This window comes from Antechinus flavipes, chromosome 1, assembly GCF_016432865.1.
Source record: "Antechinus flavipes isolate AdamAnt ecotype Samford, QLD, Australia chromosome 1, AdamAnt_v2, whole genome shotgun sequence".
Lineage (NCBI taxonomy): Eukaryota > Metazoa > Chordata > Mammalia > Dasyuromorphia > Dasyuridae > Antechinus > Antechinus flavipes.
Window position 1 is genome coordinate 115,799,052 of NC_067398.1, and position 19,363 is coordinate 115,818,414.

Below are 19,363 nucleotides of genomic sequence, written 5' to 3' on the forward strand. Positions count from 1 at the left end.
GTCTGCTAAGAAAGTCATGAAATTATGGGAGAAAAAATTGTCATCTAACTTTGTTGGTCATCAACAATTCCTTTACTTCTCTCTATTCTACTTTGCATAATGGCCACATTAAATCTTCTCTATTCTCATACTCCGCATCTCTTCCCCTCAGCCGTCTGTTTAGCAGATAACTTTTCAAGAATGAAGGGTATAAGAGAATTGAGACAGCAGCTGCATGGGGCAGAAGGATCAAAAGCATGCTTTTTAGGATTAGAGAGACTTAGTAATGTTTGGAGGTAGATGAAGAGACAGTCAGCAAAGATGAGGATGAAGATGCAAGAGAAGTGATAGCTACCTTGGAGAAAGCAGGAAGGAAGGCAGTCATGGAATTGAGGACAAAAAAGGCAACAGAGCACATTTACATACTTCAGAAAACACATCCATTAGAGCAGGGAAATCAATGGTATTTGGGTAGTACAAACAAGAGATGGAACAAGATCAAAAAAGGTCCTTGTAGCATTGGTATCCTTACAGCATCGATATTACCTAAGTTGTTGAAAATTCTCTCAGGAATTGTGTTCATATCAATAGATTTAATGGTTTCACACACAAACCAAGGGAGAAGCATTTCACCAACAATCCAAATAACTTTTGTTAATTGGATTTATAATTTTATTTTGTGTGTGGGGAGATCAGAGTGAGGAAACTCCCTTTAATAAGGCAAATCATCACTAATTTATCAAGTACCTAATGGATTTATAATTTTACTTTGTGTGGGGAGAGATCAGAGTGAGGAAACTCCCTTTAATAAGACAAATCATCACTAATTTATCAAGTACCCAAATAAATCTTGGATAGAGTTTGACTAAAGTCAAATAGGTATTAAAATCAAAATAGAAATGTTGCTGGCTTTAAGAATCTTTATTCAGATAACTAAAATAAGGATGAAATCAAGTGTTTTCTGCATGCTAACCAAAGTGTGATAAATACTATGGTTATTGAATTATTAACATTTGATTTATGAATGATACTTGTACAGCTTCTGCCCACAGACATGGCAGGATCTCACCTGTTTCAGTAGCTAGTTCTACTTCAGCCTCTGAATCTCCTCCTCCAGGGACCTGGATACATACTCTGTTGTGGTCAGTGGTAGGCTCTTGACTGTTGATCTTTTTTTCACCATCCTGACCACCCCTCTCAAATATCTCATTTAAAGGATGTCCATAAATCAAATACCACAGAAACATATGGACCATCCGTAATCGAGGCATTTTAGGGAGAAATCCCAAGGAACGTCCAAGTCCTGGAACTGGGAAATAAGAAGAATGATGACTTTTTGCAACTCAATTCCTTCTAAATCTAGCTAACTATGGAACTGTCAACATTTAGCCTGGAAAGGATTTTAAAGATCATCTAATTCAAGACTTTAATCTCATATGGAGACAGAGTCCTGGGAGGTGCTGGGTTGGGAGCAGGGATTTATGTACCCACGGTTACATAGCTCAGAAGAGGCAGAAATAGGATGATACTCTCAATCTCTTAACTCTTAGCTCATTGTTCTTTCTGCCAGTGTATAATATTGATTATTTGTAACTCTTTCCTGCTATTATATTGCAAATAATGCAATATGCAAGCCAGATGCAGTTCATGAAGATTATGCAAAGCCTTGAAATTGTCATTGGCACTGAAACTGCCACCTGGTAACCTGCATTATTTTATTTTATTTATCTTTCTTATCAAAGCTAGCTTTTTTTTTCACATACACAAAGAGCAGGTGACATTTGAGCAAGTAGTGAGCACAGTCAGGAAGGTCAGAAAGAGGCAGAGATTAATCTTGAAGTCATTTTATTTCAGTCCCTGAAAGCAGGACTGCTACCACCTTCCCAGAAGAATGCAGAGGCATCACTTTTTTGGCTGGAGTGCACACATGCACACACACCTCCAAGCATTTCTCCCTCCCTTGCTGAGCTGAAAATACTAATGAGGTGGGCCTTTGAAATAAAAAAGTCATTTGTTATGGGTTCTTAGTAAGTGAAAGTAAGAATAATGATCCTCATTTATATTTGTTTAATATTTCAAAGTTTTCAAACCAATCACCTCATCCAGCTGTCCTTTGAAGCGGCATTTAATATCCTGGGCCAGTGAAGAAAAATAAGCTCTAAGAGTTTGAATAAAGTGTCCAAGGGTCACAAGAGCTAGTAAATTTCAGAGTTGGGCCTAGACTTTTAATTCACGGCTCAGATGAATAATGAATGATATATTAAAATGATCAAGAAATAAGCCCCAAATGGTGAACTGAAGACATTTTTACCTACAACAGGGTTATAATTTTTGAGCTGTGTTATGCCCATTTTCTCATCAGTTTTCTTCATTCGTCCAGTGCTCTCAGATTTAGAAGTTGCTGTGTGAGATTCTCCTGATCCACCAACTTCTTCTTTTTCTTGATTTTCTTCCTCTAACTCTTCCTGGGGAGCAGGGGTTGGGGGTGGTTTAACCCTGAAGTCAGAGCAAAGACACAAAATGCTCAGAATGTCAAAGCTCCTAAGAAAGACAAGATCTTGAAAGAAATCCTTCATACCAGAGAAGGAAACTTACATGTTCTCTAGGCTAGTGCTCTGTGAACTTTTAAAATCTGCTAACTGTATTTTAACATAACTAGTTTCCTTTATAATGTAAGGTATTTTTATTTCATGCATTTACAAACAAGATTCTGAGAAAATGTTCACAAACTTCCCCAGAGTGACCCAAAGAAGGTGAAGAACCCTTGCTTGAGGCAAAGACTGATGTCTCCTGGCTTTTGAAGAAAATTAAGTATGGAACATAAACTGAACAGTTCTGCTCACAACCTAAAAAGTTATAAACTATATGCTCATGTGAAAGTGAGTCAGCTTCCTATAACAAAATATTTGTAGCTAAAAAAGATTAAGAAACACATTTTTACTCCCTAATAACACCTCGCCCTCCCATCATTCCTGAGGGTTCCATTTTCTACCGAATCTTGGAAACTGATCAGTGCTAGAAGCAGGGCATCAAAGCAAAAATCAAAAACAAAAACGTTTCAAGTTAATGAACTGATCTAGTCTTATAAAGTCTGAATAAAACTTTGTTTTACATCTCTCTGATGTCCTTATCATTACAGTTATCAATGATGCTTTCTTTCTTTATTAGATAGTAAGCTTCATGAGGGCAGAGATCTTTTCTTATATAAACACTGCACCTTTTCATCAGATGTATTGTACATAGTAAGCACTTAATAAATACTGTGGAACAATATAAATGGACAAAGTCCCACATGTTGCCTAGGGAGGAGAAAAAAAAGAAAACATCATTAGATGCACAAATCTTTGTTGGTGTCTACAACTTGCCTGTTTGCTGTGCTTGAATTGGAGATCCGGAAACGAACCTGTTCAATGGCACTTTTCATAAGAGGGTCATTTGTGTTCACAGAAGGGTGGACCACAAACTCCACCTATGGAAAACAATCACAGTGTCCAAAAAACCAGGTGAGAGGAAGGCAGAGGAGAGAAAGAGGGGAAAAAAAGAAGAGAAAGAAGAGAAAAAGTCAGCCATAGGAGGAAGAGGAGGAAGAGAAACATAACTTACTCTCCAATTTTTGCTCATTAACTAAATACAGTAATGTCTATTTTCAAATAATACTCAAGATTTATTTCCAAAAGATAGCTCTTTAAGACAAATATATCAAGATGCCAGCTGTTCAGGATGAATACAGAGAGGACTGGCAAGACTTACATGAACTGATGCTAAGTGAAATGAGCAGAACCAGGAGATCATTATACACTTCGACAACGATATTGTATGAGGACATATTTTGATGGAAGTGGATTTCTTTGACAAAGAGACCTGAGTTTCAATTGATAAATGACGGACAAAAGCAGCTACACCCAAAGAAAGAACACTGGGAAACGAATGTGAACTATCTGCATTTTTGTTTTTCTTCCCGGGTTATTTATACCTTCTGAATCCAATTCTCCCTATGCAACAAGAGAACTGTTCAGTTCTGCAAACATATATTGTATCTAGGATATACTGCAACATATCCAACATATAAAGGACTGCTTGCCATCTAGGGGAAGGGGCGGAGGGAGGGAGGGAGGGGAAAAAAAAATCGGAACAGAAACGAGTGTCAATATAAAGTAATTATTAAATAAAAATTAAATTAAAAAAAAAAGATGCCAGCTGTTTTAACATAATTTCAGTTTATAGTTACCCTAGCCAGAAAATTTAAAAAATCATGAAGCTTTACATTTGTTTTAAGACAAGTGATCATTCTGCTAGAAGAATTTAAAACATGTATAGGAACAAAAGCATCAAGTTTACAACAGTGCAGAGGTGTGTGCATTTTAATCATATTCAGTTTTCCCAAGACAATAAATGGATTGTACTTTTCCAGCCTGGAATGAAAATTTCTGAAATGATGTTTAAAGCTATCATGAAGACATATTGAAGGCTAATTACATTTACATTTAGTAAAGGACAGGACTGGCTTCCTTGATCTATGCTGCTTCTTTTTTTAAAAAAAATCTACCCTGTATTCATACTCCTCCTAAATGATACATCCATCATTTTTGAGGATGCATCATATGTGACTATTTGTATTACTTTTAATTTATTTAATTCCACTTAAAATTTAATTATATTCATAATTACTAGTCAACTAATGGGTGTGGCACTAAACTTGAGTGATTTATGATTTTGATTTGGAAAAACTTAAATTCATTATTTATAAAACATGGTCACCTCAGACTTCAATTGCTCTGTGGAGATATTTGCCATATATATTTTATCTATGCAAAAGCTCTTTTGACAAAAAATGGAATGAAAATAAAAAGTACTGTTGCCAATGAAATGATCTTGAGGCCTTACTTCCACAGGTCTTACTTTAATACTGTCATTTCATCAGTATGGATTCTTGGCATCACTGTGGCTCATACCACCTTTATGAGTCATTGTGGCCAAAATATACATTATCCAGTGGTCAGGCTTTCAATGACCCTTGAGTTTGGTTGTTGGAATACAGGTATCCAGCCTTACATTCAAAGCTTGGCTGAAACTGCCAGAATCTAGGATCTCCTGTCAAGGCCTTAAGAGAATCCAGGGAGCCCTCTGTGCCATGATGGCACATTAGTGCTGAATTTTGTTGGTGTACACAAAAGAAAGTGATATTCTACTCTAATCTTTCCTGTTTGGGTTTAGAGAGGCACAAGACTTCTTGAGTGAAAATCTTTTTCAAGGTTAATAACTTCTGGTATTAGAAGAACTAGATTCAGTTCCTAGACCTGGCACATACATGTGTGGGTGATCTTGGGTAAATCATTTCACATCCTTGTCTTCCCTTCTGTAGAAGAACAACAGGAACACTTACACTTTTTATCTCATATCACTCTTGGGGCTCAAGTAAAAGAATGGACATAAAATGTTTTTGCCAGCTATCATATTACTACCATCACAAAGAACTGATCTTGTAAGCACACAGAATTGTCTCATCTGCTTTAAAAGAAAAAGGGAGGCCAAAGTTATGGTAAGAAATAAAGTGAAAATCAGGCCCAAAACAGACAGGAGACTCAAAACAACTGTTCCTTCAGTGCCATTTTCTTTGGTCTCAGTGCAGAGTTGACACTATTTATATGTATGACTTATAATATGTGCAAAAAGGCTGAATTACAGTTACTAAGAGAAGGCATCATAACTTTAAATTTTTTCAAACTGATGAGCAACAAAAGCAAAAAAGATGTATTATTCCTTACTGAAAAATCCCAGTACTGTATCCAATTGAGTTGCTTCCATCATTTTCTTTTGGATAACTTCTTGCAGACCTCCCTGAATTTTTTTTTTTTTATGTTCAGTCTAAAATTCTACTCTCTAAATGTTATTTAATTTCTCCAAGAAATGCCCTGCTGAGCTGCAATAAGCATCTCTTTTCTTTGTCCCCTCAGGGCTAACAAAGAGTTTATTTAGTTACCAAAGAAACAGCTTAGTATAGGAGAAAAAATACAGAAAATCTGTATTTGTTTTTTGTTCCTGCTACTTAGGACCTACAGGACATGGGGCAAGTCACTTCACTTCAATTAACCTCAGTTTTATTCACCTGTAAAGGAGATCATGAAAATTGCTCTAAATCATCCAGTACCCTACAAACATCAACTGTTATGCACTTTATAAACCACAAAGCATTGCACAACTCTAAGGAATGTTTGTTTTTACTAGTCTCCTTTGTACACCACTTTAGGATATAAGCAAATCACTTACCTATGCCTTGTTTAGTTTCCTCTTTAAAAAAGGAACAATTTCTATGATAGTCTTGGAGAAAGAGTTTAAATATGGGCAATGGGGAGGAAGAGAATAGAAGAAATGAAAAGGAGTGTGGGAAACAGTAAAAAAGTAATAAAGAAAGGTGGACTATGGAATAGGAAAGGAAGAAGAGGAGAAAGAGAATAAGAAAAAGAAAGGGGAAAAGAGTGGAAGGGAGATGAGATGAGAAAGGAAAAGAGGGAGAGAAGAGGAGAGGAAAGATTTTTTTATTTTGTGAGGGAAAGGGAGTCTTTAAGATTACCTTCTTTTTAATGCCATCTTGGATAACTGTGGTTCTATATAACCTCAAAAGTCCTTCCTCAGATAGTTTTCGAACTAAGCGAATGATGGACTTCTTACAACATTTAGTGGATACTCCTTCTTGCTTTTCCTGGTCCATGATCATCTTCTGAAGCCTGGATGATCACAAAGAAGAACTTCCAGGTCTGTTATTTTCAATATATTCACAACTTATGTGAGTGGCCAAAAGAAACTAAGTAAGATTAGTTTTAAAATTGCAATATAGTCACTTTTTGGGGGGGACTATGAAGGACTGTATTTGGGGTAATAAAGAGCAGTCCAGTTTGTCTGAGACAAGGTTTTAAAATAAGGTCAACCTTATTTTCGATCTCTTTTATTGGGGGATGCTATGTGGATTAAGGAGAAAATTAATGTCAACATTCAAGTGGCTCTGAATAATTTTGAGGTATTATAACAGTATTACTACTACTACTACTACTACTACTGCTGCTGCTACTATTACTACTATTACTACTACTCTACTACTACTACTACTACTACTACTACTACAACTACTACTACTACTACTACTACTACAAAAGCAGATACTCTTACGTGAATAAGCTCTCGATTAATCGGAGATTGCCCACAGCCTCTATGATCAAGTTTCGTCGTTTGAGTACCCGATATGTTTCATGAGGTTTCTCCTGGGTTGTAGCCTTGGTATTCTTCCCTTTTTTCTGGAGAGAGCTATTTTCCTAAGACAACATCAAATGTAAAACTGAATTAATATTCAGAAAAGCTTGGACCTTAAATAAACCATTTACTGGAGCATTTATCCCCTTGGATTATTTTTGCCCATATGTTTAAATTTTAAAAAAAGCAAGAAAAATGTTTTCCATTGCTAAGATTCTTTATGCCTTGATAACTGCCAGCAGAGGCACATGAAGGGCTTCAAGAACACTAGGTTCATAACTGAAAGCAGTCACATACTACTGGGAATTTTTCTATTCCCATGTCTAATTCTTTCTTCCCTCCCTAATGCCCCCTCCCCCACTTAGTGAGAGAGGCAACGTGGTGTTATGCAAAGAGTGCTGGGGTCCAAATCAGGAGACCTGGGTTTAAATCCTGCATCTAACACTTATTAGCCATATGATCATGGTATCCTAGACTCTGTTCCTACAAAGTTGTCATGAGGAAAGCATTCTGTAAATCTTAAGGCATTCAAAACTTGAGTTACTGTTATTGGCCAGAATCATCTATGCTTTCGTTTAAATTCAGTTCTTCCATTAGTGAACACTTTGTATAAAGTCAAATGTGCTTTGTTCTTACTAAAGTAGGCAAAGGATTGAAGAATAGCTACTGATTATTGCCTAAAATAGAAAAATGCAGTTACAATTTTCTTTTTGAGCTCTAGTCCCATACTATCAACTCCTGATGGCACATTATGAACTGAATGTCCAAAATCAACACATCCAAAACAAAATTCATTATCTTTTCCCCCAAACATATTCTTCTTCCTAATTTCTCTATTTTTGTCAAGGGCATCACGAATTTGAAGCCAACACTCATTCTTCACTGTTCCTTGCTCTACTACCTATATCCGATGAACTGCTAAAATCATGCTGATTTTATCTCTACAACATTTCTCATGTCTATACCCTTTCCATTCACATCAAAAACCTTCTATTTTAGGCCCCATTGCTTCTAACTGGACTTAATGAAACAGCCTCCTATTTGGTCTCCTTGCCTCAAGTTTCCAACCCTTCCTCCAACACTGTGGTCAAAGGGATATTTCTAAGATAGCACATGTCTAATCATATCACTCTCTTGGATCAAAAAGTCCTTGTGATTCATTGCTTCTAGAACAAAATACAAACTTTTAGTTGTCATTTAAAGCCTTAATAGTGCTTCAGTCTATCTTTCCAGACTCATTCTGTATGCTTCAAGTCCAAGCTACTTATTATTGTTCATTACACAATACTCTACCTCCTTTCTTACAATTTTCATCAGGTTGTATGTACCCCATTTCTGGAACACATTCCTTACCTTTGCCTCTTAGATTCTCAAGCTTTCTTCAAAGCTCAGCTTAAGCCTGACTTCCTACCTAAGACCATGGCAAGGCTTCACCACCACTTGAAAGTACCTTGTATTGACTTTGTATGAATTGTGTATATACTCCTACATGTACAGGTGTTTTCTTCAGTAGAATGAGGATATAATGACTTCATTTTTGCCTTACCAGGCACTCCTTCTGGGAATGCAGAGAAGCATTTTCCCTGAAACTTACAGTATTGAAAGAGTTGCTAAGGGACATTTAGAAGTTGAGTGACCTTCCCAAGGTCACCCAACCAGCATATATCAACAGTGAGAAATTAACCCAGGTCTTCCTGACTCTCTCAGGACAGCACTCTATCCACTATACCATGATGTCTTAGCTTGTACATAATAGATGCTTCATAAATGCTTGACAGATTGGTTGCTCAAAATCAAGTTGCTCCTTGTCTCACTTCTTTTTTATCTCCTTATACTTTTATCCCAGTTTAAAAGATATAAGTTGCAAAGGACCTCAGAAGTCTAATTTAAACCTGTCCCTTAACAGTTAAGGAAAATGGGATCAAAACTGCTGAGTGACTTGCCAAAGTCACATAATTATTAAATAGAGCCCCATGAAACTTGAATTCAGGTCCTTCACCTCTGAACCCAGTACATTCTTTTCTCTCTATACTATGCTACCACTTTTTCTGTCTATAATGTATTTCCCAAGTGGAATGTAGCTTCTTGCAGGAAAATTCTGATTTTGTGTCTTTGTAGCTGCCCGTGGGTATGGGTAGCGTGGGACTTCCTGCTTGCTGGATTCTGGCTTCTCTTGAGCAGACAGCATGCTGGTGCCTTTCACTCACTCACAGACTGTACCGCACTGTCTCAAAACAAACATGCCTGGCCCCAAATAACAGTGCAGTTCATAACATTTCCATTATAATTCCTCATTTGGGGAATTTTTCCACTTAAAGCAGGGAAAGTCAAAAGTTATTTTTCAGAGTCTGAAAAAAGGCAGAAGTGTCTGCATTAGGCAATCAGGTTTCATCTTCACTTGGTTATTAGTTACCCGTTGTTCTTTAAATCTTGGTGAGTCACAGCTCTTTAGCACACTGAAGCAGAGAGAGCAAAGAGCAATGAAGTTATCGAAAGTACAAGATGTTTACATAGTTCCTTGCCTCACATTAAAGCACAAATATCAGGGAAACGTTATTTAAATAAATATTGTAGAATTACACAATAAGCTCCCTGATGGCAGGTTCTCTAGAACTCAGCAAAGTGCCTGGCATATAGAAGGTGCTTAATAAATGCTGGCTGACTCACAGCTGACTCACAGCTGACTCACTTATGAAAGTTTTTTATGGGCATAATCTTTCTTAAAATACACAGATGTGGTTATGTTATGCCTTTGCAAAAAATTTTTTTGAATGACTCCTTACTTCAACTTTCCCTCCAGCCCCTCCCCAGGATTCAGAAATCGCCACAATTTGACATCACTTCCCCTTTTCAGTTCTATTCTGTTATTACTCAATACTCCACAGCTCACATGGACTACCCTCTATTATCCCAACATTACCTGTGCTCTCATGCATGACTTCAATCATACTATTTCTTGGCCCTGATATTCCCCTTCAAGCCTCTCTACATGTTTTGAATTCTTAAATATAAAGACCAAATCAAATTCCACTTCTTCATAAATGTGGAAGGTTTCCCTGATTCCTCTGAGCAGTGATAACATTTGTCTTCTGACCTCACCTAACACTTTTTTGGTAAGTCTCTAGTGAACTTTTCATGTAATATTGTGCATTAGAGGTAGGTGTTTTCTTACATCCCAAATGCGTTCTCCATAAAGATACAACTGTTTCATCTATATTCTGTATCTCTTGTGTCCTAAACACAGCAGAAGAAGTGCAATGTGATGTGGTAGACAGAGCACAGGACTTGACATCAGGAAGATAATGAGTTCGACTCACACCTGTCACATTCACTAGATGTTTGAGCACAGAAAGGCAAGCCACTGAAACTCTACATCTCAGTTTCCTCATCTGAAAAATGAAAAGCTTCTCAGAGACTTCCAGCTCTATATCTATTAGATTTATCTAAGCAGATAATTCTGCTCTAACTTGTAAAAAGATTTCTTATGAGGAAAAAGCTGGTAAATGCCACAACCAACAAACCAGGTGATAGGGAAGTCTGTATCCAAAGGCAACCCAACAATCCACAAGCAGCAAGTACTTGTTAAGCACCTATTATATATGTACAAAGCATTGTGTCAGGTGCTGAAGATACGAGAAAGAAAATAAGATTCAGTCTCTGCCCTTATGGAGATTTCAAACTGGACAAAAAAGGAGTGCAGATGTAAGGAGTTGAGAAAATCTCCAGGAAAAAGGCAAGATCCAGGTATAAGACACTATTCCATATTTACAATTTTATATCCTCACATCCAAGCAGAAATGTACTAAGAGAAAGATATAAACATAGGTGGACGAAAAGGGGAACATCTTTTTCATCACCTTTCTCTCATGAACATTAATACCACGATACAAGGCTTATTTGTGAAAGACGATTATATGGATCACATATGTCAAAGGCCCAATAAACCAGACGCCACTAAGTCAGACCTCACCTTCGGGTTTTCAAGTTTGACCTCTTCGATCACTGCCACGTCGCCATCTTCGTCGGTGGAGTGGGTGCCAAATGAGACATTGGCCTCAGAGCCTTTGGAGCTTTCTAGAATGTTGTCAACAAAGGCTCCTGAGGCTTCATCAGTCTCATCAGTGGTTCCTAGGGAAGATGATGACTTCTTCTTCGTTGAATGCTGGTTTAGAAATCTCCATCCAGCTACAAGAAAGAAAATGGCCAAGAATGGCTATCTACGTCAGTCAGTAAACAATAGTGACTACAACATGCCAGGGACTATGCACCGGAGGGACAAAGAAAAGCCAAAAGTGGGCTCAGTTCTCAGGAAATTTGCAGTCTACCGGGAGAGATAACACATATATAAACATGGACAAAAAAGCTATGTACCCAAATAAAAGGGAGACAATCCATAAAGAAAAGACATTAGGATAAAGAAAGATTTAAAAAGACTTCCTATAAAAAGTGGGATTTAGCTGAAACTTGAAGGCATCTGGGAAGTCAGGAGGATGACCATTCCGAACATAAGTGGGAAGGCCCAGAGGTGGGAGACTAAGAGTTGGAGGGGAAGTGTGAAGGAATTAGACTAGGCAACGAGTAAACAAAACTATCATTCTTTGCAGATGATATGATGGTATACACAAAAAAATCCTAGAAAATCAACTAAAAAGCTACTTGAAATAATTAACAACTTTAGCAGAGTTACAGGATGTGAAACAAACTGACATAAAACTATCAGCCTTTCTATATACTACCAATGAAGCTCAGCAAAAGAGAATAAAAAGAGAAATTCCACTTAAAATAACTGTAGACCATATAAAATATTTGGGCATCTACTTGCCAAGACAAACTAAAGAACCATATGAATGCAATTGTAAAACGCTTTTCATACAAATAAAGTCAAATCCAAACAACCAGAAAGATATCAATTGCTCATGGGTAGGTCAAGCTACTATAATAAAAATGACAATTCTATCTAAATTAATTTATTATTTAATGCCATACTAATCAAATTACCAAAAATTATTTCATAGAGCTAGAAAAAATCATAACAAAAAAATTTCATCTGGAAGAATACCTCATGGCTTTTAAGACTGGAATCAAAGTTGTGGAATACCATTCCCTTGTATTATTTAAAAATTATAAAAAGACCAGAATAAATATTTCAGAGAGCAGTAAGGCAATGTGAAATAAGAGTCACAGGACCTATCATGTCTTTCAGTCTACATATTCCATTGCTAGGATTTTAACTATAAAATATAGAGAAAAAAAAAAAGGAACTTAATTCATAAAAATATTCATGACCATTCTATTTTTAACAGTTAACGATTGGAAGAAGCCTTTGTGTCTAGAATTTGGCGAGTAGATAAATAAAATGGGTATTGGTGCAATAGAAAATTATAATGCCATTAAAAAAGGGATAAATACCAGGCATGCAGAAAATCGAGAAAGACAAATATATGGTGATATGGAATAAGATCAGGAGAGACAGCTATGTGAAGGAAAAAAAAAAGGAAGGCAAGGTCAAAGGCTTAAGAACTGCAGATGCACCTGAAAGGTAACACAGAACAAATGCTTGTTTGTTTGTTGGCTTGGTTCTTTCTACTGTTAAAGGTTGAAGCTTTTATGTAAGATTGTGTTGCCTTTTTTTTTTTTTGTCATATTTATTTCATATGTTGTCCTATCCCTTTTCATCCCCTGCTTCCTTAAGTTTCAGATAAAATTCAACCTTTTTCAAAAAGCTTTTCCTGTCCCCTTTCAATATTGGTGCATCTTCCTTGAGATTATCTCCATTTTGCACATAGCTGTCTACATGTTACCTCCCCCATTGTACTTCAAGCTCCTTGAGGACAAGGACTGTTTGTGCTTTTCTTTATGTCCTTAGTATTTAGCATAGTGCCTGAGACATAACAGGTGCTTAATAAATGCTTACTACCTCAACCTCTAAATAAAATAGTTCTGACCATTTTTGTATGGCTAAGTTCTACTTTCCTTTCCTATGACATTTTTAGGTTAAATCCTAGCAGCAAATGTCTGGACTGAAAAGCATATCTTGGAGGCAAAAGGATGAACTGGTTGACTTGTGCAAGGTTCTTTTGCCTTATGATGTTGATGTAATGATGATGATGGTGATGAGGTTGAGAATTTATTATGCAATAATGACTATAATTGTGCTAAGCTTTTTTCAGAGACCAGGTTTATGTTTCTAGGTATAGGGAAATCCCCTCCATAATGAATTCAGGCAGGTCTCTTGTAATCTGTGGTCTTCAAGGAAGTGTGTGGTACTGAGAGGGGTCACTTACCTGGAGTCAGGATATGAATTTTGGCTTCCTGGACTCCAAAAGCTCTGGACTCCATTCTCTCTGCCTCTCAGGGCAGCTTAAATTTATAAAATGCTTTAGTCATTTAAATACTTTTACTTATTAGCATTTGACTTTTACAACAACTTTGTGAGTTAGCACAAATACTATCACCCCCATTTTGTGTATAACAAAACTAAAGTTCAGAGAAATTAAGCTGGCTTAAGCAAATTTATAAAGATATTTGTGTCTGTTCCATTTTTAATAGCTAAGTATCGGAAGACTATTGGAGGGTGGCTGAATAAAATTTGGTGCATTGGTGCAACAGAAAATTGCAGTGCAATAAAAAAGAATAAATACCAGAAATACAGAAAATTTATTCGCTATTCTGCTCATGAAATGGGACAGCTCAAAGCATCAGGACTGGAATCAGCAAGAGCTGTGTTCAAATCTAGCCTCAGACACTATCTGTGGTTGTGTGTCCCTGAGCAAGTGACTTCATCTCTATTTGTCTTAATTTTCTCATATGTAAAATGGAGATGATAGCATCTACAACCTACATGTCAGGATTGTTGTGAGGATCAAATGAGATAACAATTATAAAGCACTTAGCATAGTACCTCATACATAGTAAGCACTATAGAAATGTTAGATATTATTATTATTGTGAGAATTAAGATTCCAAGTTAGAAATCCATGTATTAGAGTGGAAAATGCTAGACTTTAAGTGAAAGGAACAAGGTTTGAGAACAGACTCTTCAATTTCCTGGTCATTCCACTCTGATCAAGGAACTTCTGCTTATATGAGAGGGCTACATAAAGTCTCTCGCAATATATAGACATATTTATATGATGCAGGCAGTAGTCCCCTGCCTTCTAAATAATGGAATTCATGGGCAGCATTTCCTAAAGATACCCTGCTTAGTTACCCTTTTAGGGACTTGTGCTTACACTTTGTTGGGGTTGAATGCTTGGGACTAAATTTTGACCCTGATCCCATTTCACCATGGGATGTTCTTTTTCTTCTTTTGCTGCTGCTGGTGTTCTCTTCTTCGCTATCGGATTCAGTGTGAAAGGTATCTTCTCCTTCAGGTACAAGAGACTCTTCAGGCACTGGAGCCAAATTAACCATGGTGAGGTGCTCACTTCGTGCCTTTTCCCTCTCATACTGCCGACTTAAATCACTTTCTTCTGCAAAAACATGGGAAATATATTTTGTTGTCCGCTGCCGACCTTCATCTTCCATGAAACCCTGAAGAAATCAGATTAGATTAATTATTTACGGAAAATGATTGAGAATACAAGATTGTGTGTATCAGCAAGTTAGACCACAACTGGTGACTAAAGGGTAGTTATTCCAAAGTATTACTTTGTCCCCAGTGGAAGATGAAAAATCAGTATATTTGGAGTCAGAAGATGTGGTTTCAAATCCTGTCTGTCTGCTTTTAAACAAAGTTACTTGTTCTCCCTGGAATTGGGTTTTTCCATCAGTGAAATGGGGGTGATGGACTAGACACATTCTTAAAATTTCTTTCCAGCTTTAATTCTTATGATATAGTGGTACTATTTAATAATTTGCGCTTTTTTCACCTGCAAAAGCAGCATACCCCAATGTGTTGTTAGGGACGAGAACAGAAATACAACAAAATTCAGCAAAGTGAAAACCCCCAGTTGATTCTTGGAATCATGGAAGACCAGGATAACTTGAGTAACTGAATCCTAAAGAATGGAGAATCTTGATTTCATCCCCAAATTTCCACTTCTTCTCTAGTCAAATTGTTTTTTTCCGAAGTATACAGCAAAAGGAACGGATCTGGGTTTCACCTCTTTTTCTATTTCATGTTTTAGTAGATTACTGACAGGCAGGTAAATTGACAAAGAAGCTGACACCCAGAAGGTAGAAATACAAAGTATATGAATAATCCACAAATTGGACATCAGATCTTAAATAACAAAGTTGGCTTAATCACACTCAAGCATACTAACCTACATTTATATAGCAATTTAAATTTTTTAGAGGGCTTTCTGTCCAATAATGTTGTGAGATAAGTAGGGCAAGTGTAAAGCCTCATATTATAGATGAGAAAAACAGGTTACTTTAGAGGTTAAGTAATTTCCCTTTGATTATATAATGAGAAATTATCAGAACCAGGACTCAAACTCTGAATCAAAGATTTTCTGAAAAGAAGTCTAGTGTTCTTCTCACATTCAACATGGTGGTCCTAACTAGTTTTCCGAACAATCAAATGAGTTTTTTTTTTAATCCCTGTATTTATAGGTAGAAACAAACCAAATCACTAAATGTGAGGTGATGTCATAATGTTACCTTGACCACTTTGTATCTCTCGAGTAGACGACACAACATCCTTGCTTCCAATTTCCCCACATTCATAGCCATCCGCACCTCAGCTTGGGAAATTCCTTTGGTGCCTCTGCTTTCAACTGTTTGGAACAAGAAGAGAATATTCATTTACTCAAGAAAAATTTACTTTAGAGCCTACTAAATATAGAGTAGTGTGTAGATAAACTAACACTACAAAGACAATATATGTTGACCTGAAAAAGTCATCAAGGAGTAAGTCTATTTTTCCTTTTGAAAACATATATTTTTAAGAGCAATAGAATCCCCTAATGCAATCAAAACCCTGAAACGCTACCTTTGAGTTTAAATGCTGTATTGAATATTAAGAAATCCAAATGCAGACTGTCCAGATAAACTGCTGTTTCATTCAAGTGAAAGCTGTATGACGTCTTTCTGATGATTTCTTATAGGGACTTCTCTGACAAATAAAGTATGAAGGTTGGTGGGGAAAGAGTACCTGCTACTTTCTAAGACAGCCATATTGGCTGAGGTGCAGTGGAGAGGATAGTAAACATGGTGTTACAAGACCTGAGTTTGCTTCTTACCCCTGCAATTTATTTGTTAAAATGTACACTTCTTGAGAGTTGTGCCTGTTTTTGCTTTTCTTGTATTCCCAGTATTTAGTACAATGCCTGGCACATAATAAGCATTTTATAAATGCTTAGTGACTAACTGATATCTCTGCAAGTAATTTAACTTCCCTGAATCTCAGTTTCTTTAAGATATAAAAAGGTCTCAATCAACCAATCAAAAAACATTTAGTAAATTATCTTCTCTATGTTATGGAGTAGAGAAACAAATACAAAGATGAAATGATCCTTACCGTCAACTAAGATAATATTTGTACTAACTACTTCACAAATTTGTACTGAAGTTCAAAAGAGTTAATTTACAGAAAGTCTTGTAACCATAAAAACAAACAACCTCACATACATATATACATACATACTTATATACAGATGTATACATATCAACTATGATTATTTTTTCCTCCATTAACTAATATTCTTGAACTGAATGAACTCTAATTTTTAAATCTCTCCTTCTTCCAGTTCTGAAATGGAAAGATGTAATGACATGCACAATACACTGTAATAATCCCTGAAGGCATCAATACATTACAACATAGTATAAAAATGGGTGTAAAAAGATCCACAATAGACCACAGAACTCAGAAGTACAGTAACTGTTGAGATCTTGCCTTATGACCCTTTACTATTATATATGTTGTTGCACTGAGAATGAGTCATCAAGAAAGAAGGCAAAGAAGTATATTTTTACAGCAGAGTTCATATATTTCATGCTCACTATGGATTATGCATGTTCTATAAACTGGAGAAGACCTCACTGTAGTGGTCTATTAGGATAAGACCCATTTTCTTCTTCCTGTACCATTAGTTTTTTCTCTACTTCTGCTTTCAGAAAGTGGTCTTTGGCTACCTTTAAAAGGAGGATATGTGGCTTATAAACCCCAACTATCAGACTAGAAGTTTTAATCTCATTTCTGAAACAAATTTGCTAGGGGGTCACAGTTTTATTTAGTTTATCCCAATAATAGTAACAAATGACATTTCCATAGAGTGTTAGGTTTTCAGAATGTTTTATATAAAAAAAAAAAAAGAAAAAGAAAAAAAAAGGAACTGAATTTGAATACTGCCTCATACTAGTTTTGTAAAACTAGGCAAATTGCTTAACCTTTTTGAGTCTCAGTTTCCTTATCTGTAAAATGGGGATGATAAAAACACCTTTATCACAGGGTTATAGTAAAGATCAAATGAGAGGTGTAGTGGCTTACAAACCATAAAATATTACATAATGAATGAAAAAGCATTTATTAAGGCTTTCTATGTGCTAAGTACTGTACTGAGCTTCAGGGATAAAGACTGAAAAGTAAGATAGCCTTTGCTCTCATGGAACTCACATTCAATACTGGAAAACAACACATTCAGGAGATTTCAGCCGCAGTGCAGATGTAAAGGCCCAAGTATTCTTTAGAGTACAATGGCAAGATAAACAGGAATACATCTTTTTTAATGGCACTTCTAGTAACAAACCTTATCTGTTTCCAAGGTTAAAAACCATTATATGGTGCCAACAATTTTAGTGTTCAGAACTTTTTCTCCTTAGGTTTTCAGGGGCCGTGGAGGAGATGGGAACTTCAGCTATTATTATTATGGATAGCTTTTCTCAACAAAGATGCCTGTGGTGAATTAGGATCATAGATTTTGGGGGAAATGAGTACAGAAATCTTGTTCAGTTTTCTCATTTTATAAAGAAATTAAAGCCCAAAGAGGTTAACAATCTGTCCAAGGTCACAGAGGTCATAAGAGGCAAGGAGAAATTTGGGATTAGTATTTTTCATACCAAAATCTAAGAGACTGTGTTTTTCCCCTTTCTTAAAAATTAAGCTAAAATTCCTCCATCCTAATACTAAAATAGACAATATAAAAATGCACATTGTGCCTCCTATCTCTTTACTGTCTCAAACTGTGTAGGACTAATATACTTCATATTAAATCTAATTATTAGCAAAGAAAATTGATGCTCTCATGCATAACAAAGTAGTAATTATAAAATGAGTACGCAATTTCACAGCCCCCTTCCTTCCTTCTTTTTAAAGCTAAATCCAGGCCTGTCTCCATACTAATCTTCTTAACACTTTGAATTTCTCTCTAATGTTCACATTTTTACTATTTTAACAAAATAATATTTGTTAATTTTAACCTTATTTTAAAAGATTTTAATAAGTCTTCATTTGACCCTATTTCTTTTTCTTTTATACCCAAATACTTCAAATGAGTGGATTTCACATATGACTTCCAATATCTCACAAAATCTTTAACTTCCTATACTCATGCCTTACACTTACTTGGTACTCATGAATCTTAATTGAATGAATGAATGAAAAAATGACTGCAACTGGTTTTCATTCTCACCTCAGTCACAGAAATAACTGGTCACCAATTATCTAATCAAGCTCAAGAAGTTACCTAAAGAAACTCACTCAGGACTAGTCTTCCAGAACAATGATCATTTCCTAGCAGATGTTTTAATAAATAACTGAATGAAGGCTTCTTTCTCTACCTTCTCTCCATCCCTTACTTAACTTGTTTTGGTCATAGTTCAAAATATCTATCAAGTCTGCTCTATTAGTTTTTTCTTTGACATGTTCCTTCTCCTTTGTTACTTCTAATCAATGTCTTAATTACTATAGAGTTTTATTTACGGCAATAACCTAATTAGTCTCTTTGACTTTAATATTTCTTCTCTTCAATCCATCCTGCAATGCCTCTAGCTGAATCTTTCTAAAATGAAACTTATCATGTTTCTCTTTTGGTTAAGCACCTAAAAAAACAAACAAACAAACAAAAAAAAAAAACACCATTAAGTACTTATTTGAAGCTTAATAAATGCTTGCTGATTAAGATCCCAAATAGTTAGATTCCAAATTCTCTAAGCTGACATTCAACTGTTTATATCAATTTGGTTCTATGCT

The 19,363-nt window shown here is 36.0% G+C and overlaps 1 protein-coding gene across 1 annotated transcript in view; it reads right to left on the reverse strand.

The window, feature by feature from the left end:
• Positions 1–19,363, reverse strand: part of GTF3C1 (general transcription factor IIIC subunit 1) — a 135,650-nt gene that overhangs the window by 57,671 nt on the left and 58,616 nt on the right. The window contains exons 8-15 of the mRNA XM_051988276.1: positions 15,832–15,947; positions 14,457–14,757; positions 11,195–11,409; positions 7,144–7,286; positions 6,551–6,704; positions 3,345–3,448; positions 2,291–2,475; positions 1,049–1,288 (exon numbers count right to left, since the gene is read on the reverse strand). Coding sequence (XP_051844236.1) covers positions 1,049–1,288; positions 2,291–2,475; positions 3,345–3,448; positions 6,551–6,704; positions 7,144–7,286; positions 11,195–11,409; positions 14,457–14,757; positions 15,832–15,947 — 1,458 coding nt within the window. The remainder of the gene's footprint in view (positions 1–1,048; positions 1,289–2,290; positions 2,476–3,344; positions 3,449–6,550; positions 6,705–7,143; positions 7,287–11,194; positions 11,410–14,456; positions 14,758–15,831; positions 15,948–19,363) is intronic.